At 45.3% G+C, this 22,616-nt stretch overlaps 1 protein-coding gene across 1 annotated transcript; it reads left to right on the top strand.

Annotated features, from left to right (window-relative positions):
- Positions 1 to 2,557: 2,557 nt before the first annotated feature.
- Positions 2,558 to 21,675, top strand: T265_12584 (hypothetical protein; the record flags this gene model as incomplete). The annotated part of the gene is made up of 6 exons (XM_009164408.1): positions 2,558 to 3,987; positions 7,040 to 7,142; positions 7,180 to 7,338; positions 7,380 to 7,719; positions 8,274 to 9,177; positions 20,889 to 21,675. The coding sequence occupies 6 exons, from the start codon at positions 2,572 to 2,574 to the stop codon at positions 21,102 to 21,104; spliced, it is 3,138 nt and encodes a 1,045-aa protein (XP_009162672.1).
- Between the last annotated feature and the right edge of the window lie 941 nt (positions 21,676 to 22,616).

The raw sequence follows: 22,616 nt of genomic DNA, 5'->3' as shown, positions 1-22,616 counted from the left end.
CGATGATGATGTGGCAGATAGCATGTGTAACGTTTCATGACGGACATATAATTTCCGTAACGTGTCGGTCGCAGGCTTATTCAGTGTAATCAGCAACGTGACCGTATACTAGCGGATCCAAAAAGTGGATTAGAGTTTCAAGTTTGTTAGGTGTAGAGGGTTCGATGGTGTCTAGATAGGTGTCGAAGGTAGGAAACCAGTGATTTCAGCGTTTTGTTGCATTTATGGAGTTTTGGTCGGCGTCGAAGAGCCGAGGTCGTAGTTGCGGGCGTCCATTGGGGTCTTAAACAAGTAAACTGAGACGTTTAGAATATGTCCGAGATTGAGTTAAAAGAGCGTGTGATTTATCGAGGCTACACAATGTTTTATTTGTCTACGAACAATCATGGTCTAGTAACGGTATTCACCTCAGCTTAGTTCTTGGTCTGAGCCTCCCAGGCTAGCGTTCACGTCAGAACCACTAAAGGTGCACAACGAATATTAACGCCAAAAACGGAGTCAATAGCACTTGTACAGCGCTCTCTCTTTCTGGAAATTCTGACGCCTGGGTGCGTCATTGGCATCCGGTATTCGGCCCATACTGAGCCATGATTTGGTTGTTGAGTCCAGATTTTCGGCCAATAAGATCTCGGCTTGATGCCAGACCGACAGGCGTCCCGAACTTCCATTGGGGTCTTAAACAAGTAAACTGAGACGTTTAGAATATGTCCGAGATTGAGTTAAAAGAGCGTGTGATTTATCGAGGCTACACAATGTTTTATTTGTCTACGAACAATCATGGTCTAGTAACGGTATTCACCTCAGCTTAGTTCTTGGTCTGAGCCTCCCAGGCTAGCGTTCACGTCAGAACCACTAAAGGTGCACAACGAATATTAACGCCAAAAACGGAGTCAATAGCACTTGTACAGCGCTCTCTCTTTCTGGAAATTCTGACGCCTGGGTGCGTCATTGGCATCCGGTATTCGGCCCATACTGAGCCATGATTTGGTTGTTGAGTCCAGATTTTCGGCCAATAAGATCTCGGCTTGATGCCAGACCGACAGGCGTCCCGAACTTTTCGCCAGTCTTGCGCGGGATAGGCTTCTCGGTCTTAGCAGTAACTAGGTGCGATTGGTAAAGCAGGATCCGTTTTGAATTTCGTGAACGAGCTGAAATGTACAATGCGAGTATATAAACTGATTATAATAATAAGCGAACAATCATTACAGTACTTTTTGTAGTAACTCATCGATGTTCGATAGTGGATATGCATCTCAGTACGTGAAGCTTAGGTGTTGTTTTTCACTATCACCCTTCTTTCTCTATCCCTTTCCACCGAGACTAGAGCTCGCCCGGTGTACTGACTGTTCAGCTATGTTACATTGTATCTTCTGGATCCTGGTGCGTATGAGCAATGCGTTACGGCAGTGACGCATCGGTGTTGAACACTGATGTCAAGCTGTTGATGATGATGATGATGAGCAGTTCGTCAGAGGGAGAATATTATCTCGATTTAATTTGATAGGCGGATGGTCTGGTCTAAGGTTCCCAAATTACGTCGTTGTCGATTTGTAAATAATATTGAATTTGCGGTGAGGAATAATGTGTCTGCACCCTCGAAGGGTGTCTACAGTTGTTTGCTTTGCTTCAGAGGGCTACTGTCATGAGTTTGTACGGTCAATCACGTAAGAAACGAATATTGGGCTCGGAATAGCTCATCCCTGGACGTACAGTGCCTGCGTGAGCGTAAGTGCAAATTGAGGCACCGTCAATGCAATGCGATGGTAATACAATGGACGGTAATTTCCATATAATCACCATACCATCTTTTGGCATGTGCCTAGCACATTAAAAGTGCAAAGTCATGCTTTATAACATGCATACTCAACGTGCCCGTTCACTGGATGTTGTGGAGAATTTTACATACATAGGTGGTTATATTAGCTCTGATGAAAGGGTGTCTGATGAAGTTGGTGCATGAATTTCCAAGGCCTGAATCACTTTGCTAAATTGTGTCACTTGTGGAGGAAAGGCTTCATATCATTGGGTCTCAAGGGTTGCTTATACCAGGTTACACTAAGAGCTGTGTTTTACTGTTGCGAAACAGGACCTCTGCGGAGAGATGATGTGAGGCTTTTGGTTTCAGGTTTTTGGGTAATTTATGTCAGGCTCGACTATCAGGACGTTTAAGAGAAGAATTTTGACGGTAATTCGCGACAGCATCTTGTCTTTTCATGTGGTCCGTGGATAAAATGACATCTGTGTAGTGATAGATTACCAGAAAATTGCCCCTGTTTTGAGTTTCGTTTTTTATAAATTTTACCTTTTTTGCGTCCCCGTCTGGTTTTCCACCATTTTCTGACCTAGTGCGACGGTCCCACCCCCGACCGCATGTCCAGAAAATAAAACCTAAGTGGTGAATGGAGTTGTCTGGTCGCATTTTTCTCTACTCTTGAAAACCGTACTTTTTCACCTTAATGAGCAAACTCTGGTGAACGGTTTTCCTGCTCTCAATGGAGTTAGCTTTTGTTACCCTAATACAACGTAGTCTTCGGAGCTCACCATGTTATTCTACTTGCCTTCGTTTCAGCCATGGGATCTTCTGAAGCTACGACCCGCCGAAGAGTGAAACTTTATATGCTAAACGATGAAAGGCAATGGGACGACAAAGGCACTGGGCACGTATCTGCTGTATGCACTGAACAGGATAATATGGCCCTTGTTGTTATCTCAGAAACTGATGGTTCCTATCTTTTGGAATCGAGGATACTCCCAGATACCGCCTATCAGAAACAGCAGGAGACACTCATCGTTTGGTCTGAAGGTGACAACATGGATCTCGCCCTCTCTTTTCAAGAAAAAGTTGGATGTGATGATGTTTGGGAAAAAATATGTGCGGTACAGGGTAAAGATCCTTCTGTCGAGATAACCCAGGAAGTCGTGGATGAATCGGATGACGCAGATGACACTGACGGTTACACACCAATTGTGATACAAAGTGTACAGCCTCTTCCACTCCCCCCATGTGAATTCAGTCATTTAGAAGAAACAGTCGATCTAATCATCCAAGCAGTCCTCTCACCACAGAAGCGAGAACGACTAGTGGTTTTGCTGGAATCTACAAACTATCTGAACCAGCTGGTAGATCTGTTTCATAAAGCCGAAGATTTGGAAGATTTGAAGTCCTTGCACCATCTGTACGAAATTATGCGACAACTTATTTTAATCAATAAACACAGTTTCTATGAGACGTTATTTGCTGAAGATATGCTTATGGATGTAATAGGCATGCTTGAGTACAATCCTGCTGGAAGGACGAAACACCGGGACTTTTTACGGAATAAGGCGACTTTCAGAGAAGTGATTCCTTTACGCAATACAGAACTTATCGGCAGAATTCACCAGACTTACCGCGTTCAATATATCCAGGAGTGTTGTCTCCCCCCTCCATGCTTGTTTGATGAACAGACTTTATCTCAGCTGAAAACTTTTGTTTCACTCAATAAACTGGAGATAATCCGTGCCCTCCAAGACGATGAGGAATTTATGTGTCGGCTGTTTGCCCGTCTAAAGTCACCTGACATTGACCTTGCTCATCGACGGGAGCTCTCCCTGTTTGTGAAGGAATTCTGTAATATCTCGATTCAAACTGAACAGAAGGAAAGTTTTCTCAGCTGCCTTTTTCAGCATGGGGCATTGAGAGTCGCAGAGGTTCTGCTTGCCATCAGTGATAAAGATATAAAGTCCGCTGCGTTGGAAATCCTGCAAGCATTTGTCGAACATCAGCCTTCTGCTGTCCGGGGTTATGTGTATAGGGAGACTGCTCCCACCCGAAAGGATGACGATTTACTCATTAACTTGATGATAAACCAGCTTTTGGCGGATTCCGATCCAGGTAAATTGTGGTTGAATTATCACACGCATTCATTAGAGTTGAGTGATGCGTTCATCCTTGGATACATGCTCCGTATTCTCATCGATCCCGATAATATGAATAACACGGGTGTGGTGAGTTTCTTTATTCCATGCTGTACAATGTTTCCACACCTTTAGTCTCACTGTCTTTTGTCTAGTATAAGGTCCCGTGGATACAGAATGTCCTTCGCACAGTGACCACTCGTATTCCCCACCGCTTTGTTGGTTGACACCAGTAGGAACCAAAGAAGTCCAGGTAAAGAGCAACTGCGTAACACTGCAATGCACGACAGGCAAATGAACACAACCCTTGTCATTGATTCTTGTTAGGTTTGTTAACAGAAGCTCCGCGTATAGTGACTGACTCTGCATATTCACTAGTTTGAGCTTGTGAGCAGCTACTGTCAGGACAAAATTTCAATTAGATATCAACTCATTTTTATGTCCACTGCATCAACTTTTGAACACAGTCAAACGCACCTCGAATGGTGAAATATATAGAGCTCTCTGTGGAATCACTATCCTAGAGATGGCTTATCTTGACCCACCAGATGTCTAGAAGCTTATTTTCCATGAACGAGATGCGTCCGCGGGCTTTTCACATGACCTGAAGGGGGAGGGGTAGCCACTCGGGCACATGCCTCTTCCTGTCGAAGTAGTAACCCGATCTCGTCATTGTTTTTCGCGTTTCCTACATTTATGTTTTCGGGGCTGAGTGTACAACTTTGTAATCTGTGGATCCATCGTTAGGCTTTTTATAACTATCGCCTTGTTTTTAGTCGGTGGTCTGTTTTCATCCTTTAAATGTAGCTTCTGTCGTTGTATTTAGGTCGGTCAGAAATGGGAGAGGGTTTTCAGGCCTTTTCGAGTGTCAATTATCTGTTTTTTGTTGATAAAGAGCTGTGCCTCCATTCGGTGCTTGACAGACGGCACGGAGGCCACAGTCCTTTACAGTTGCCTTCGCTCCGTTAGCACAGCCTAGATTAAATTGAGTACCAGTGGTAGTTTCTGTTTGTGTTCACTGATTGGCGTCAGTCATTTTGAGCAGTAGGTAATCAGGTATGTTTCCTACTGAACTTTGAGGTGAACTTCACATGCGTATAATCAAGTAACCCTTGTAGGGCTACATGTCAGGCTTCTGAGTAGGTAACACTACTATACTTATCTGTTGCTTGTTTACGAACGGCACCGTGTTCACTTTGAGCACATTTGGCTGGACCATTATAGACTCAAAAATAAGGGTGTTCGGTTCGTGGTGAGTTTTGTATTCTTATATGAATGCCATCCCCAGGTAAAGACAACTTATTCCTGAAATGGTTGATTGGACACCTGTAACCACAGTTTCCCAGCCTTTCTACTGTGGTTGACTAAACACTCCGATCCAGAACCTTGATGACGCCAATAGACCCATCCAAAACCAACACAACAGCCTTGATGTGAACAAAAAATGACCATCCATAACATCTTGGGGTATAGCTACCATACCACCCGAGGGAATTACGGGTGCTGAGATACTGCCAGGTTGCCCAGGCCTAGACAAGAGCCTTCGGGTCGGATTCGAAGCCCGGACCTTTCGGTCTGTAGTTTCTGATGCAGGGGCTTGGTTAGTACCCGATTACCTCCACAAAATATGCGTACCCTGTCTTGCTCGATACATACAGTGATTGGTTCAGTGAAATAGGGAATAAAGACACCTAAGTAGAACTGTTACCGGACTGCACAACAGACGCTGTGAACCCGGTATCTAATTTGTCGGTTGTTTCGGAATCATTCGTAGACAGCTACAATGACATCCCGAAAGAATAGGAGGCTGACTCCTCTGAGCGTATACTGTCTCCCTGATAAAGGCGATGTTCACGAATCAGATCATGTTACTCCAGGCTTTCCACTGAGCAGTCATATAAGCTGTTATCAGTGAATTTAGAATTGGTACTTTCATCCTACCATGATCTCCGTAACCGCTGGCGGCAAGCGTCTGATCACTGATCCTGTGTCTTTTAGTCTTCCGTACGTTCGAATGCACTGGGTTACTGAGGGCTGCTTCACGGGTTGCAGTCGGTAGTACTCAGCGAACGCATCTTCGAGGTCACTACCCTCGCAACGCAACCGTGTCCGCTCAAATAGTTCCTTAGGCGATTTCACCGCATTTGGGATCTCTGCCACCACGTGGCCTTCGTATAGTGAATTCGAAGCCCCACGCTTTCCCAAAGCAGAACATAAGTATACTGGGTTTCACGACAAAATGGTCGTTAGTCAATAATTGCCATCGGTTTAATGATTGTTCGAAATGATTATTTTTTCCTCTGCATATTTTGCTCATATTTTATTGACTTCGAGTAGAGCAGGCTTTCATAGCCATAGAGTATGCGGTAATTAATGTAGAATCAGAGTCAGCGTGACGTGAAGTGTCTGAAACTTTTGAACTTACCTTGAGTAGAGTGGAGGGTTTTGATTGCATGAAATCCGAATGACCAGTGATGCAGCGTTCGGCCAAAATGACAGCGAATTTAGATTCATTCACACTTTGTAATACATAAGAGAGCAGTTGAAGATGTGCTTCTTGAAATGGGTGTGGCGTTAGGCTCATTCTTATCGACATAACCAGTCCTCTGGTTATTTCAGCTCCACATCACCTTTGCGGACGGCGCATCCCAACTAATCCTCGATATAGTATTAATTGGTTCTCGACGTATTCATATCGACCAAGTGACCTAGGCTAAGTTATGGACTTACCTGGTGTATACGGTAGCAGGCATGAAGCAACAGAGCTGGACGTTAAAGCGAAGCATAACAACTGAGAATAATATGCGGAGACCAGTACCGTGTTTGGGAATTTGCGAGTTTTTGTTAGCAAAGCTCACTGATTTCTCTGTTAGGCTCTGTACTAAGTTTGTCGTATTCATCTCGATGTCCTTCTGGATGAAACCACTTGGGCCAGTATCGCCAGTAGACAAAAACTATAATCTGCATGATTCGGGCTCAGTCACCGTTCTCTGATGCAGTCAGTAGTATCGTTCAGTTTACACAAACCTGCGTGACCTTCAGTTGCATAAACATGAAATCCAAATGAAGTGTGAGCAGTTGACGCATTTCATGGTGTTTCTGTATTCTGTTTTATCTACCAAGCCACCTTTTCACCTTTCAGCGCGGGGAGAAAACCGAATTCCTTAGTTTTTTTTACAAGCGGTGCATCAACACTTTGGTACGTCCACTGTTTGAGAACACAGCAGAAGATATGTTACAGAAAGGTAAATCTTGATACGCCATGACTCAACATGATTGCAGATGATTATCATACCGCTCTCGTACTGAACCATGTACTGGAGCTGTTGACGTTTTGTATAGAAACTCATACCTATCACATGAAGAACTATTGTTTCAACCGCGACCTTCTGAAGCGTGTGCTCGTTCTTCTGCAATCCTCCCACAAGTTTCTGGTTTTAGGTAGGTTCTTTACATATCCTAACTAACTACTTTGTCCTCAGCTTCCTTGAGGCTCCTGCGGCGAGTGGTGCATATGAAAGAAGAATTCTATAATCGTTATTTGATTAAAAATAACCTATTCAAACCTGTCATTAAGTTGTTTGTGGCAAATGGTCATCGGTACAACCTGCTCGACTCCGCAATAATCGAACTGTTCGAATATATTCGTTCGGAAAAGATCAGTTCCCTCATAACACATGTGGTCGAGAACTTCTGGGATATTTTGAAAAATGTGAATTATGTTCAAACCTTCAGCGACTTGAAGCGGGTCTACGATCACAGCCACAGACCTACTAGGCCTACTCTAGTTGGTTCTGTCGGGCACCAAACCACCCTTGATGTGTGAGTTGATATTCCTTCCAAACTGTTTCATTCTTCATGTTCTGAGGAATCTTTTTCATGACTACCCAATCCTTAGTACCGGCGAATTGCTGCAGTAATGATTACTGAAAGCATTGGCCCTGTGTCCTGGATATTGATCACATTTATGAACGTCTTTGCCTATTGGTTGTATGTTACATAGTCAAGTAATATTTATATAGTTTACACCATCGATATTCTTAGATAATTTATCGGAGACCACTTTGCATAGTGCTTGTCGTATGTAGTACCGTATCTGTGAGGTTTTGAGAGACGTATGTTCGCAATGTTGTGGAATGTAGGTAGCTCGGGTGGGCTGTTTGGTTGTTGGTCTGTTCGCCGAGCTTGGCAGTTGGATTGCAAACGTTTCATCACCAATCGAGGTGCCAAGCTCGGCGAACAGACCAACAACCAGACATATGTTCTTTTACAAATGCAACGTGCAAGTGATTTCCCGCTTTTCCATTGCACTGAATTGTCATCTTCGGAAATTAACATACCTCATTTTATCTATCCTACTCACCCATTTCTCGCAGGCTGTCGCTGGTGAACGTCTCTAGTACCCGCTTTCAACGCGATGCACGTGCTCTAGAGATGGAGGAAGAACAATGGTTTGATCAGGACGATGATGATGATGAGGAAGACGAAGAAACCCACCTATTCCCGTCCCAGTCGACTCCACTTGTGAATGGTGCTGTCAACGGTGTCGGTTCTACCAATGCACTTCCGTCTAACACGATCACAGATGGGTTACCAACAATGCCTAGTTTTGAACCCCATCCAGTGGGCGCGGGAACACCCAGCTCAGAGCTTCTAGGAATTTCTGCGTTGACCTCCCAACAATCACCCTTCTCGCTCTCAATTTCACCTACCACTAGGGATTCTGTGTTTTCTCCTTCACCGTCCTCCACTGCTAGTTTGTTTAAAAGTGGTGTAGATTCTGAGGTGCTTCCTGTCGTCAGCCCTACCCGACCTCAAGAGTTCGCTGATAGTCGGTCTCGACACTCTGTTATCGATGAAGCACTTCCCTTAACTCGTCCTATTCCCCGCCAAACACTGCCGATTTCAATTCATTTGAAGTCCGAACTTCCTACATCGACGTCCCATGACAGCTTACATGATCAGGCTGCTTTGGTTTCTGACTCCACATTACGCGAGGAAGATTCGTCAGCTGATGTCCCCAATAAGGAGAAATCGTCTTCAGACGTAGAGGCTGAGGAGCCAACATCATCTATGCCCCACGCGTCAGAGCCACTACACGGCAAGCGTGCGGTATCTGCAGGTGAAGAATGCTTAAAGGCATCGAAACGGTCCAAGAAACCCCGAACTATTCTTGCCAACGTCCCTTCGTTGGTCCCCTCTGTCGCCAGTCTTTTTTCGGATGATCTCAATAGTTATTCAGGCACAACCAATCCTATGGATGTGCTCCCTAAGTCCCCAGTAAGTCATAGCTTCTCGTCTGCTCAATCAGTTTATTTCTTTCGATGCCGCTAGTTGTCAACAGATTAGCAGAACGCTTTTGATTGAGTGGACTATTGAGGAAAGCCTAAAATTATCACATACATCCTTTCGGAATGATGAGCAGTGCACATCTCGCGACGCTCAGGCATAACCTTTAACGAGTATCGCATGGTATCAAAAACCGCTCCACTTTAAACGCCTTGCTGCTTCTATGACTGTTGCTATTTCCATAATCAACTGTGTCATCCTAATAAACAGTGCTCAGGGTCATTTAGGCTGCCCGTTATTGGATTTTACCCGCCCTCAGTGTGTTCACCAAAGATAGTACTCGTCAGATTTACCGTCGACCCGTTTTTCATTGTAATCTATGTCAAATTGAGATGCGAGAAATGTATGCAACTATGTAGACAATCTAGGTAGCTCAGACAAAGAACTACAGTAACATTGGCATCAACGTCTTGCGCGTACACCACATTTGGTAATAAACCATTTGTGGTTTACGAGCTATGTGCGGGCTTCGGTGATTGGAACACTGTTGGCCGGCAGATCAGTTTCGGATTACGGCCGATCACCAACATTATGGTTGGAAACAACATCATTGCTTCACCGGGGTACAACCACGCCAACGATTTCGGGTAAAACCCCGGTGTCCAAAGATGAACGAAATAGGGGAGGAAAAGGACCAAAGGTAATCTGCCACTAGTATCCGAAGTACTTGCGCCTCCAACACGCAGTCAGACAATATGAATAGAAACTAACAACAGTAGAACCATTGAATTTAAGTCGGTCGTTATAGCTTTCACCATCTCCAGTGTAGCTCGGGAAGGGTCGCATGAACCCAAAGCATGTGAGTAGTTTACAGCCACTGCACATCTTTCATTCCGTTCTGCCAAATCAAACGTCGTTCACCCCCTCTGTTTACGCTAATTTAAATGCAGAATGTGATAGCTCGATACGCATAGTGCACCAACAAGCGGTTCTTGATATGGGATGCATTCCTGAAGTGAATTATTGTCATCGAAGACAAAAAGCAACCACCCAGCTGTTATCACCCTTTCGGTGCATAGCTGCCATGTCACCCGAAAGGAGCATGAGGGCTGAGTTACTCCCAAGTTACCCAAGCCCAGACGGAGCTGGGTTCGAACCGTACACCTTCTGGTCGAGCCGACTCATTTAATGCTCCCTATGGTCTAACCGGAATTACGAGAGTTGCGGTTGAGGACTGTACGCTCTTAAACATGGCCTTAGACGAAACGCTGCCCGAAGGATGGGCCAAGTTTTTTAAGGACGCCTGTGTTTCGTCCTCTGCTTCGAAGACGGGAACTTCACCATCCGCTCATTTCAAATCGACAAGGTTCTTGCCGATAATGGATCGGTCGCTGAAATTTTGGCGACCCTCAAACGTCCGTCCTGGTTGTACTGTAGATCCCACTAATGATAGGCCCATGCTTACACTTGAAAATAAGCACCATGATTCATTCACTCCGCTTATCTGGGACTGCATCTTCCCAGACAGCTAAATGTAATCAGCGCTGGTACGTATTTGAATTCCAGCCTTAAACAAAGCGGGTTGGGCAAGCAGCTCAGTAGCGTCTATGGGATTTCATACATTGGTATATCTCTGAAGCCTTTGAAAGCTACATCTTTATTGTCCAGTATTCAACAATACTGATCCGAATTCCACCTGGATAACAATCAATCAATTTATCAGCTATAAACCGTGTGTCATGGGCACATTGGTTCCAGCTTTCTACAGTTTCGATCACCGAAAACGGAAGAGTGGAATACAAAACCAAGCCTTGAAGGTGAAGGAATGCTCATTTTTTCGAGAACTACACTCATTTGCAAATCAATTTGGTTTTCACGAGAGACTCAACTGAATCTCTCATTTATGATTTTCTGCAACTGAATCTGCTGCACACAGGCCGCCTCGTTTTTCAGTTGGCACGATATTTGAGATATCGCATTGTATTTCCATAAAGGGAACTACTCACAAGGTTGACGGAAACCCGGGGACTGCGCCTACCTGATAAGCGAAACGGTCATGGGCTGTCGAAGAGTTTTCAGCGACCTTGTGTGTAATTTCCTTTATGAAAATGCTCAGTTTGTTCGGAAATCGGGTAGCTATGCATTGAAGGCGATAGCTTCGATGCACGGCGCCACTGACTGCGCGATTGGGCCATTTCCGCCAATGTCAATAACCACTGGTGATTTGAGTCCCGGAGTCCCCATCCAGGGAGGCGGTAGTTGCCCATCCTACTTAGTTCGTTGCCAGGTCATACATTGTCTGCCTCTCGGTCGCACCCACTCAGTACAGGGCTGGGCGAAAAGAGCTCTGTGAGGCAGACGATCTTCTGGCTTGCGGAGTACATGACCCAACCAACGCAGCGTGCGTAATTCGGCTGCCGCGGGAGAGTTCCTTCTTCCTAAGACCATTTGGCGTACCTCAGCATTACTAATGCCATGTCCCAACCAGACCTGACCAGTGCTTCGGAGTTGCCGATGGTCAAACACTGACATCTTCCGTACGTCCTCTGCGCGTAGAGGCCACTCTGATCCATAAATCAGTATGGATCGCACTATCGTAGTGTAAACACTTCCACCGACAGACAAACTCACGTCAAGTCAGCGTCATAGGTGTCGGAGGTTGGCAAAAGCTACCCTGGCTTTCCCGATCCGACAACTAATCTCATCTCTAGCCAGATCACCGGAACCTATACAACTGTTCCGGTAAACAAATTTATTCACCACTTCGATTAGCTCGGCTATAAGCATAAGGTTTGGGTAGCACTTTGCACTCTGCAGGTGTGAAACGTGTGCCAAAACAGGCAGCCGAGTTACGTAAGTTATTTAAAATCGTTTGCATTTGAGAAAGGTCTGAACCAAGGAGAGCAATATCGTCCGCATACTCTGTCCGTGAGGGCACGTCCCGGGAGCATTTCGACTCTCGAGGTTTCAGAGGCAGGCAGGGAAATTTCAAGCAAGATATCAATAACACAATAAAGTGGGAGGATGTAAGGTTTTGTTCTGGGACCCTGACCCCAGCCTTTGACTCAAGAGTCTAGATCGCGAGACAGTGGCTGTTAGGCCTTCCTTGGGGGACCCTTTCCGGAGCCAATGACTTGTAAGGTTTCTGGGACCCTGACCCCAGCCTTTGACTCAAGAGTCTAGATCGCGAGACAGTGGCTGTTAGGCCTTCCTTGGGGGACCCTTCCTTTAGCCAATGACTCAATAGTCACTTGTCTGTGGGGGTCGGCCTGGCCCGGGGGCACAGGGAGTAGGGTATTACTGTCTCCTGATGTCGCTGCTCACATCAGGTGCCTTTTGTGCAGCACTGAGCTCTTTTGTTTTAAAAGTATCTCGACCGTATTGAATAATGCGCCGGCAACCGTTGGGCGATCGAAGTGTGCGGTTTCTGGGGCCGACCTTTTCTAACCCGTCCTTCTTCAGGGGAAGACAGTATCGCTGCTTCCATAAATATGGACATGCTGGTCGCCTTCATACTTTTATGTTGGAGGATAGTACGACTTTACCTCCAGACCGCTTCTCGATACGGTTACTCGCAATACGGGGATTCGCTGTTCTTCGTCGGGTTGCTCCCCGTTGACCTTCCTGGCATGGTTGAACCTTTAGGAACTGAGTTTCAGCCAGTGTAGCCCGCAGGATCATTGCAACACAAAAGCCCGACCACCACGACCACGAGGAGTCGGGCCTGGATAGCAGTGGGTGTTCAGCTGAATTGCCACTGAAAGTGTACGGTTCCACTGTCCAGGTGTTGCTATTTTTTGGCGAGGCATGTAGACATTATATTTTGTCACACATATGTGAATGACAAAGGATAGTCCATAGTCCAACAATGGAAGATGCCTGTGAAGTCGTCGTAACAAAGCATGGTTCCTCTGGTTGTCATTAGACTAAGTACATCTAAGTACAAATAACCAATAGTTTTGTGTGCTCTGGGTGACATGCAAACTCATGGCTTAGGCGGAATCGGTCGGGTTCCAGACTTACATGAATTCCCACGGCCTCAGCAGTCGATAACACTTCGTGATAGGTCTTTGAGGGGTACTTTCCGTTTGGCGAGCATACTGCGGTAGCGCTCGGCTTAGGGTTTTTCCATGGCCTAGTGAAATGGGACCATATTTACGCATTCTTCTCAACAAACGTTCTGTCGCACAGCCAACGTATGATGCTCGACCCGACGCAAATGAGTACGCGTAGCAGGTATTGGTGGATTTCGGCACTTGGGATTTAGTGGCATGGGTAGAACTGAAACTGAAGCATATGGTAGCGGCGTTTTGTGTGAGAACAACAATATACCTTAGTCTTGTAAGCGGGGCTGCCATAGAATCTCTTTAAAATAGAAGTCGGACACGATCATTTATTTTTATTTTTTCTTAGGGTATCTTCGGTTCTAGTTTCGTGGACTACGTAGTTTTTGTCATGTGTCTTATGTAGCCATTTATGGTAACTACTTCCTCTACAAACTTCCATTCATCATATCATATGTTGTTCGACGTCGTTTTCGGTTTCATTTCATTTCCTGTTCAACAGACCTGTCGAAGCGAATGTATTGTCCTGCTCAGGTCTGCTTCCCGTATACTTTGCAATGAGTACTCCTATCTTCTTACGTATATCGACATCAATGAAATTCCGCTGTCCATTGCGTTTAGGCATCAGTGTAAGGTAGTTATCAGGATAACCAGAGTTTGAGAGTTCTAAGACAGTTGTGCAGTTGACCTCATTACATAAATATCGTTTACACAGCTCCAGTAGACTGAACTGTTCATTGAGTAGATTTAGTAATCGGGCCTCGAATCTGCTAATCGAAAACTATGCGAGAAAGGAACCAGGCCGTGATCTCATTGTGATATTATTTTTGTGTAGCTGTGAAACTGAATTGGACACTGTGGGTAGATAGCAGAAGTACTTTAAGGTTTGAAATAGGAAGGTTGATGTTTCTGTCACGGCACCCATTCGAGTCACAAATATAATGGGGCGTCTATGTAGGCGGTACATTCGGAAACAGCGAATCGACCACAAGGGAGAACATTTCTCGGCTATCTACTTCCAGTTACTTGACTCGCTCGATGGAATTTATCTTGTCCTTCAAACTGTACCAGTAATTCTCGTCTGATAACCCCTAGCAATCTGGTGGACTGTCTGGCCACAAACTGGTAAGTGGGTTTGAACGTCATACCAGTAACCACGATTACATTGGGGTTTTAGGTGTGCTGCAAGAAATCGTTCATAGTGATCTGAATATCGTTTTTAGGCGTGTCGGTGCTGAAGTCCGTTGAGGCTCATTTCAGGTATGTTTTCACGAACCTCTACCGAACGAATTGCTCAGTGACGACGTTTATCGGACTCAGACACCACTGTCTGATAGCTTGTAATAATAGCAACCGGAATCGAATGGAGATTCGTCAGATACCCCCGTTCCTACTCCAATTCGGGAAACGTCTGGACTTGTGGCGAATCGAGTTTGGACGAGTGTCATATGTCAATCGAAAGCGAGTCAAAACGTGCGAGCGAGAGCAGGTGGTTGTCTTCCTTCCCTATACATAGACTAAAAATAGGCGGACAAATTGGGTTCAGGGAGTGGAGATTGATATGGTTGAGGCTTTGGTCGTGAACACTTGTCTGTGGGGGTCGGCCTGGCCCGGGGGCACAGGGAGTAGGGTATTACTGTCTCCTGATGTCGCTGCTCACATCAGGTGCCTTTTGTGCAGCACTGAGCTCTTTTGTTTTAAAAGTATCTCGACCGTATTGAATAATGCGCCGGCAACCGTTGGGCGATCGAAGTGTGCGGTTTCTGGGGCCGACCTTTTCTAACCCGTCCTTCTTCAGGGGAAGACAGTATCGCTGCTTCCATAAATATGGACATGCTGGTCGCCTTCATACTTTTATGTTGGAGGATAGTACGACTTTACCTCCAGACCGCTTCTCGATACGGTTACTCGCAATACGGGGATTCGCTGTTCTTCGTCGGGTTGCTCCCCGTTGACCTTCCTGGCATGGTTGAACCTTTAGGAACTGAGTTTCAGCCAGTGTAGCCCGCAGGATCATTGCAACACAAAAGCCCGACCACCACGACCACGAGGAGTCGGGCCTGGATAGCAGTGGGTGTTCAGCTGAATTGCCACTGAAAGTGTACGGTTCCACTGTCCAGGTGTTGCTATTTTTTGGCGAGGCATGTAGACATTATATTTTGTCACACATATGTGAATGACAAAGGATAGTCCATAGTCCAACAATGGAAGATGCCTGTGAAGTCGTCGTAACAAAGCATGGTTCCTCTGGTTGTCATTAGACTAAGTACATCTAAGTACAAATAACCAATAGTTTTGTGTGCTCTGGGTGACATGCAAACTCATGGCTTAGGCGGAATCGGTCGGGTTCCAGACTTACATGAATTCCCACGGCCTCAGCAGTCGATAACACTTCGTGATAGGTCTTTGAGGGGTACTTTCCGTTTGGCGAGCATACTGCGGTAGCGCTCGGCTTAGGGTTTTTCCATGGCCTAGTGAAATGGGACCATATTTACGCATTCTTCTCAACAAACGTTCTGTCGCACAGCCAACGTATGATGCTCGACCCGACGCAAATGAGTACGCGTAGCAGGTATTGGTGGATTTCGGCACTTGGGATTTAGTGGCATGGGTAGAACTGAAACTGAAGCATATGGTAGCGGCGTTTTGTGTGAGAACAACAATATACCTTAGTCTTGTAAGCGGGGCTGCCATAGAATCTCTTTAAAATAGAAGTCGGACACGATCATTTATTTTTATTTTTTCTTAGGGTATCTTCGGTTCTAGTTTCGTGGACTACGTAGTTTTTGTCATGTGTCTTATGTAGCCATTTATGGTAACTACTTCCTCTACAAACTTCCATTCATCATATCATATGTTGTTCGACGTCGTTTTCGGTTTCATTTCATTTCCTGTTCAACAGACCTGTCGAAGCGAATGTATTGTCCTGCTCAGGTCTGCTTCCCGTATACTTTGCAATGAGTACTCCTATCTTCTTACGTATATCGACATCAATGAAATTCCGCTGTCCATTGCGTTTAGGCATCAGTGTAAGGTAGTTATCAGGATAACCAGAGTTTGAGAGTTCTAAGACAGTTGTGCAGTTGACCTCATTACATAAATATCGTTTACACAGCTCCAGTAGACTGAACTGTTCATTGAGTAGATTTAGTAATCGGGCCTCGAATCTGCTAATCGAAAACTATGCGAGAAAGGAACCAGGCCGTGATCTCATTGTGATATTATTTTTGTGTAGCTGTGAAACTGAATTGGACACTGTGGGTAGATAGCAGAAGTACTTTAAGGTTTGAAATAGGAAGGTTGATGTTTCTGTCACGGCACCCATTCGAGTCACAAATATAATGGGGCGTCTATGTAGGCGGTACATTCGGAAACAGCGAATCGACCACAAGGGAGAACATTTCTCGGCTATCTACTTCCAGTTACTTGACTCGCTCGATGGAATTTATCTTGTCCTTCAAACTGTACCAGTAATTCTCGTCTGATAACCCCTAGCAATCTGGTGGACTGTCTGGCCACAAACTGGTAAGTGGGTTTGAACGTCATACCAGTAACCACGATTACATTGGGGTTTTAGGTGTGCTGCAAGAAATCGTTCATAGTGATCTGAATATCGTTTTTAGGCGTGTCGGTGCTGAAGTCCGTTGAGGCTCATTTCAGGTATGTTTTCACGAACCTCTACCGAACGAATTGCTCAGTGACGACGTTTATCGGACTCAGACACCACTGTCTGATAGCTTGTAATAATAGCAACCGGAATCGAATGGAGATTCGTCAGATACCCCCGTTCCTACTCCAATTCGGGAAACGTCTGGACTTGTGGCGAATCGAGTTTGGACGAGTGTCATATGTCAATCGAAAGCGAGTCAAAACGTGCGAGCGAGAGCAGGTGGTTGTCTTCCTTCCCTATACATAGACTAAAAATAGGCGGACAAATTGGGTTCAGGGAGTGGAGATTGATATGGTTGAGGCTTTGGTCGTGAATGTTTTGGCTAACGGCGGGCAAAGCAAATAATGCTCTTTATCCTCGGTTTTAGGCCTGCGAAGCAATCATTGTCTGCGGGGTAGAACCACAAAAGGGAAAATAAAAGGAGTTGACGGCAGTCTGTTTCCATTTACTGCGCCTTACTTTATACCATATTTTAAACGATTTGGTCGATCGCACCAACTGGTGGCGTGCACATTATGAAAGCGCCTGTTTGTGAAGATCACGGACTGGGATATTTCTAGGACGGGAAACCGTGGATAAGGGGCACACGTAGGCCCCGCAGACAAATACCGACTCAAAAGGCCAATCAAAGGGCAGTGGTATGCTGCACAAAACTACCATATTAGTCCGAATTATGAGGAATAAATCCTTACCCCTTGAACACGGAAAACCAGACTGTTGATCAGTTATCCAGCCCTTCAAAGAAACCTCCGCCTTCCAGACGAAACGCCATCGGGGAGGCGATTCTGTAAAATTTTGTCCGCTATAACCCCTTCTCAATGGAACAATCCGTAGGAATGGGGAACGGGCACTTTCGACTTTACAAATGGCTGGTTTACTCCTTGGGAAGGAACGGCACAATAGCCGACTCCCTGCACCGGCATCTCAATATTTTACGTTGTAGCTGATACGTTATCTTGTCAGAATGGTGACTTGATTTGACTTCTATGCTAATTTAACCCATTGATGATAATACAGCCGAAGGATGGAATGAGCTTCCAGTAATCACTCTTATTTGTCCTATGAGAATAAGCCTGTGTAATAACAGCTTATTCAAATGACGAGTTTTCCTTGAGGCGGTCGATCACTATGCCAGTTTGCCGTTTTGCGCTAGTGTTTGAGTTGCGGATATCCTGAATTGAGTGTCTGAGATCTTCGTTTCAAACGAATACATATATACTGAAATTTGCTAAAACTGGTCAGCACACACCCTTTGATGTGATGCAGAAATCACGGAAACCTGTTACCATCGCACATCTAGTATGTGGGAGGTGAAGTTTTGTTCGGTTTTTTCCATACAGAATGCATGTGTGCACAGGTTGTTTTCTGGTTAATCCCGAAGAAGATCGCTGCTACGCTTCGTGGAGCTTCACGTGCCAAACGAGGGCTTGACTCACTCCGCGTCATCCCTTGAGGTAGTCCTAATCGGCGAAAACAGCAATATCAATGACAGTGCTGTCAGTTTGTGATGGTGATCACCTCCTCCCCAGTATCCTAGCTGTTTTTGAATGCCTGCGTACGTTGAGCTGTTTTTTTTTGAAAGCAGCATTTTCCTTTACCGATGTGACTCATTAGATATTGGGGCTAACCGATAATGGGTTGTGCCGTTATTCCTCCTCATGATCACAGACATAGGTGCTTTCCCGACTCGTGTATATTTGTGACAGGATGGCTGTTTACGTCCACTTCAGAGCACAAATCAAAGTCCATTACTGAACTGGTAACCCCGCACGTAGTCACGATCACGGTTTTTTACTCAGATGAATCAGAACAACTCTCCAGTTTATAGTATACTGAATAGGAGTTCTACACACAAAGTACTGTTATTCATATCTCTCGAAAATCTAAATACGCGAGGTGGTAGTTTGTTTCCTGTTTGTCAGAATTCCACCAGTATGCTTTGTAATGACTGGCATCAATAGCTCTCGGACACTGGCTTCGGTTTCTCTGTAAGGCGTGCCGATATGTTAAACTCTGGAAACGTAATTATAACATTTTGGCCATCAGGGAAGTCACAAACAATTAATTAGTGGCTAAATCGAGAAGAACCGGTAACCCGGCGGAAAGTTCCTCTTTTAGTGGTGTTCACCTTTTGACGCTGTACTATTTGAAGATCCATTATCACTGGTTTCTCATAATGTGCAACACATCCGGAAACAAATCTTATCGATTGGAGGCTTGCTGGAATCAGGAATTTCCCAAAGGACTCACTTTTAACTATCTATCTCCATTCAATGTTTGCTCTGAGGAACTCTGGCAGTTGGGCATTCTTGCTGACAATCTGTACAAAGACTTCTTGTTCATTGTTTTCTGTCTGCTCGTAAGCAAGTGGATCAGGTCTCCAATTCCCCATTTTTGATATCAGTTTGCTGCTGCGCTTCATATGGGAGGCAGTCGTTCCGGTTAGTAAGCTGTGAGGATGTGAATTTTTTGTTTGACGTAATGGAAGAGAACCGTCTGGTGGACCATCTGGAGCAAATGTTCATCCCTGCAAAAGCTTCTTTATGGGTGGTGACAAACGGATTGTAGACGATTCGGCTAGTGTTTTTCAAACACTATGTTCATTACTTTGATGCAACTCAACGGACATGTGTACGAGGTTATAGTGCGCTCTGCTTTGTTGTTTAGCTGTGAGGATTGGCCTGTTGAGAGCGGAACTGAGACGTCTTTAGGTGTTCGACTATCGTTGCCTCAGGATCATGGCTAATGTTGTTTGGTAACGAGGCAACTAGAAAGCGAGTTTCCGCTCGTGTGACCGAAATTTAAATTAGAAACTGAGACGCTTTAGGTGTTCGACTATCGTTGCCTCAGGATCATGGCTAATGTTGTTTGGTAACGAGGCAACTAGAAAGCGAGTTTCCGCTCGTGTGACCGAAATTTAAATTAGAGCGTCTGTCCAGCACTAGATGCTTCGTTGGTTAGGTCATGTTTGCGTATGCCGAACCATCGTTTGCCGGAGTGGTTTGCCCGATTGAGAGTGGTGAAATCAGGTGACCAACCCTTGATCTAGCAGAAGGGTACGAAAGAGCTTACGAAACATTCGGGTGCTGTCGGTGCTACTTGCCTACCAGGATTGGCACTGCATGATCCTTATTGCGGCCGGTTGCAGACGCTGAAAGATATGACTGCTAATAGATGTGAATGGCTTCCATTTTGTCAGTTTCTGTCCGAATTGCCTGAATGAGTGTCTGGAGGCGTAGGCACCTCGGAATGATTGTGTTAAGCTAGCACTGAGCCCCCCGTCCACCTTTACTCTTTTCTTTACAATAAGGCTTTCAAATAAGTCATGGTTGTACGGCAGTGAAGCATCGCTGTTGAACACCAGGGTTATGTTGTTCATGATGATGAATTTGATGGAGACGACATCATCGAGATCCTCGGCAGCTGTCCCCGAAAGAACTGCTGCACGGTGGGGTTTGTTATGTGATCGCGTTGTCGTTAGTTGAGATCGTCTACCCGTTTATATACACAAATTTGGCCTAATTTAAGTAGCTGCAGGGCAGTGGTGAGGTGCCTGCCTTCCAACTGTTGTTATGTCTATCCTGTGGCGTGATGGATCAAGCTTGTTGGTATTCCGAATCCATCATATTGTACTTTTTCACGACTTAGTCATTATCTTATTTTGCTTAGTAGCGTTATTGAACTCAATCGGTTTGCGTAGCTTATGTGTCGGAAATTTTCCAACCTAGACAAGACGTGTATTCTTCATTTACTTCAACGTTCTGATGAATTCAAGTATATCATGGTGAGGTCGATTGCCGATCGACATACTGATCGCGTGTGCTTTTGCACCAAGCTAATACACAATCGCGTACCATTTTTGCACCGTCCTTCACAATGACTCAGTCTTTTTCAGTCTCGCCTGTCGATCTTTATCACAGTTGATTTGCATCATCCCAGTGATATACTCTGTAATTTTATCATTTCAGACGGATAACGTGGATGCCGAAATGTCTTCAGTTGGCTTGGTTGATTATTCAGATGAAGAAAGTGACGAGGAGGATACTACAGGAAGAACAGTCGAGAATGGAGTTGATGAAAAAGCCATGGCTGTAACTACCTCTGGGACGCTCGGGGACAAAGTTGCCTCAGACGACATTAGCTGTGAAGTTTCTTCTAGTCTATCGTCGACTGAAGTTTCTTGACTTCATGTGCTTACGTTCTATCCCCTCGTCGAATGAAATTTTCAACCATGAATATCGTTCATGTGCCTTTCTTACCTTGTGTTCTTCACTCTGTCCGTGGCTTCAGCTAACATCCGTTTATGAACCCAATTGTATGCCTAGCCCACCCGTCACAGACGATTACGGAGTGTTCTTACTCATGTTCCTGCCGCCCATTGTACATAGTACCTTAGAGTAACTTGTTGCACCAACGATGCTGGGGACTATTCGGGTTACTCCTCTTCCCTAGCAACCTTTTTCACAGATGTCCTTGCTTGTTTGTAATTCTTTTGTAAAGACTAATCCCCCGCGTGTTTTTGAGCCATACAGTCCGTCACATTTCAGTTGGCAAGAGCATCGCACAGATGTTTATCTCCCAATCTAAACAAATGCGTGTCGTTAATCCCACCTGTATTCTATACTTGTTCACAAAGATCGGCTGTGTCTAATTGCTACCAGACAGCGATGTCATTCAGTTTGTGCGCCCGTTTGCATATACAGTGTAGTGTGAGACCAGTACATCGCTGCATAATAAAGTAACTTACGAATTCGGTTTAGATACCCTTGCATCTTCCTCTAATGGTTGGTGGGATGTGGGGACCGTAAATCTGTCTTACAGGTTCGAATAACTGAAGCCTGTGTGTCCGTTTAGGTTCGACAGGGAAGTGGAGTCAGTTAATACAGGACAAAGTCTTACAATTTGAAGACCTCGTAGGTGATCACGTGCATACTAAAGTGTGGACCCCGCATGGTCTAGGATCGGCGACCAACGTGTGGCTGCTTAGCGGTTGTCCGGCCATGAAGCGCTCAATTCATGTGCAGTCGGTTTGTGTAGGCCCAAAATTGCGGATACTAATTGCTCCTATGGTAGGAAGACGCTGTTCTGTGCTCCTCGGTTTAAAGGTAGTTACAATTTCCGACACCAGAGGTGGGATAAGTAGTACTATTGACGTTATGTTGTTTCTTGTTCAGTGCACTCTGCTTTTTTATCAATACCGGTGGGAAGATTCAGTTTGTCTTGAAGCTCCCTTGAGAATGGGATGGCTACAGCAACGCCTGTTGCGTGGAATGTCTTCGTAGTAGTACTTGTTTCGCCTTTGAAAAGAACATGGAGCTGAAGTGGCTTGGACTTTCCTCTTGTATGCGTTTTTTACAAGGTACTGGTCTGCCCATTACGCACCGTTAGTAGAGTTCAGGTCGAAACTATTGGCTCCTGCACAGCTGATAGGCACAGGTGGACGAGGTGTCCAAGCCTGGGCTTGGTTTGAACCACGGATGTTCCGACCAGTGGTTTCTTGCTTTACTGCTGAGCAGTTCGGGACGCCTGTCGGTCTGGGATCAAGCCGAGATCCTATTGGCCGAAAATCTGGACTCAACAACCAAATCATGGCTCAGTATGGGCCGAATACCGGATGCCAATGACGCACCCAGGCGTCAGAATTTCCAGAAAAATGTTGCCACTTACACCATGTATATATATATATATATGTATAT

The sequence above is a fragment of the Opisthorchis viverrini genome, assembly GCF_000715545.1.
Source record: "Opisthorchis viverrini unplaced genomic scaffold opera_v5_5, whole genome shotgun sequence".
NCBI lineage: Eukaryota > Metazoa > Platyhelminthes > Trematoda > Opisthorchiida > Opisthorchiidae > Opisthorchis > Opisthorchis viverrini.
The sequence above is the reverse complement of the archived record's forward strand: the minus strand, read 5'-3'. Positions and strand labels throughout refer to the sequence as shown.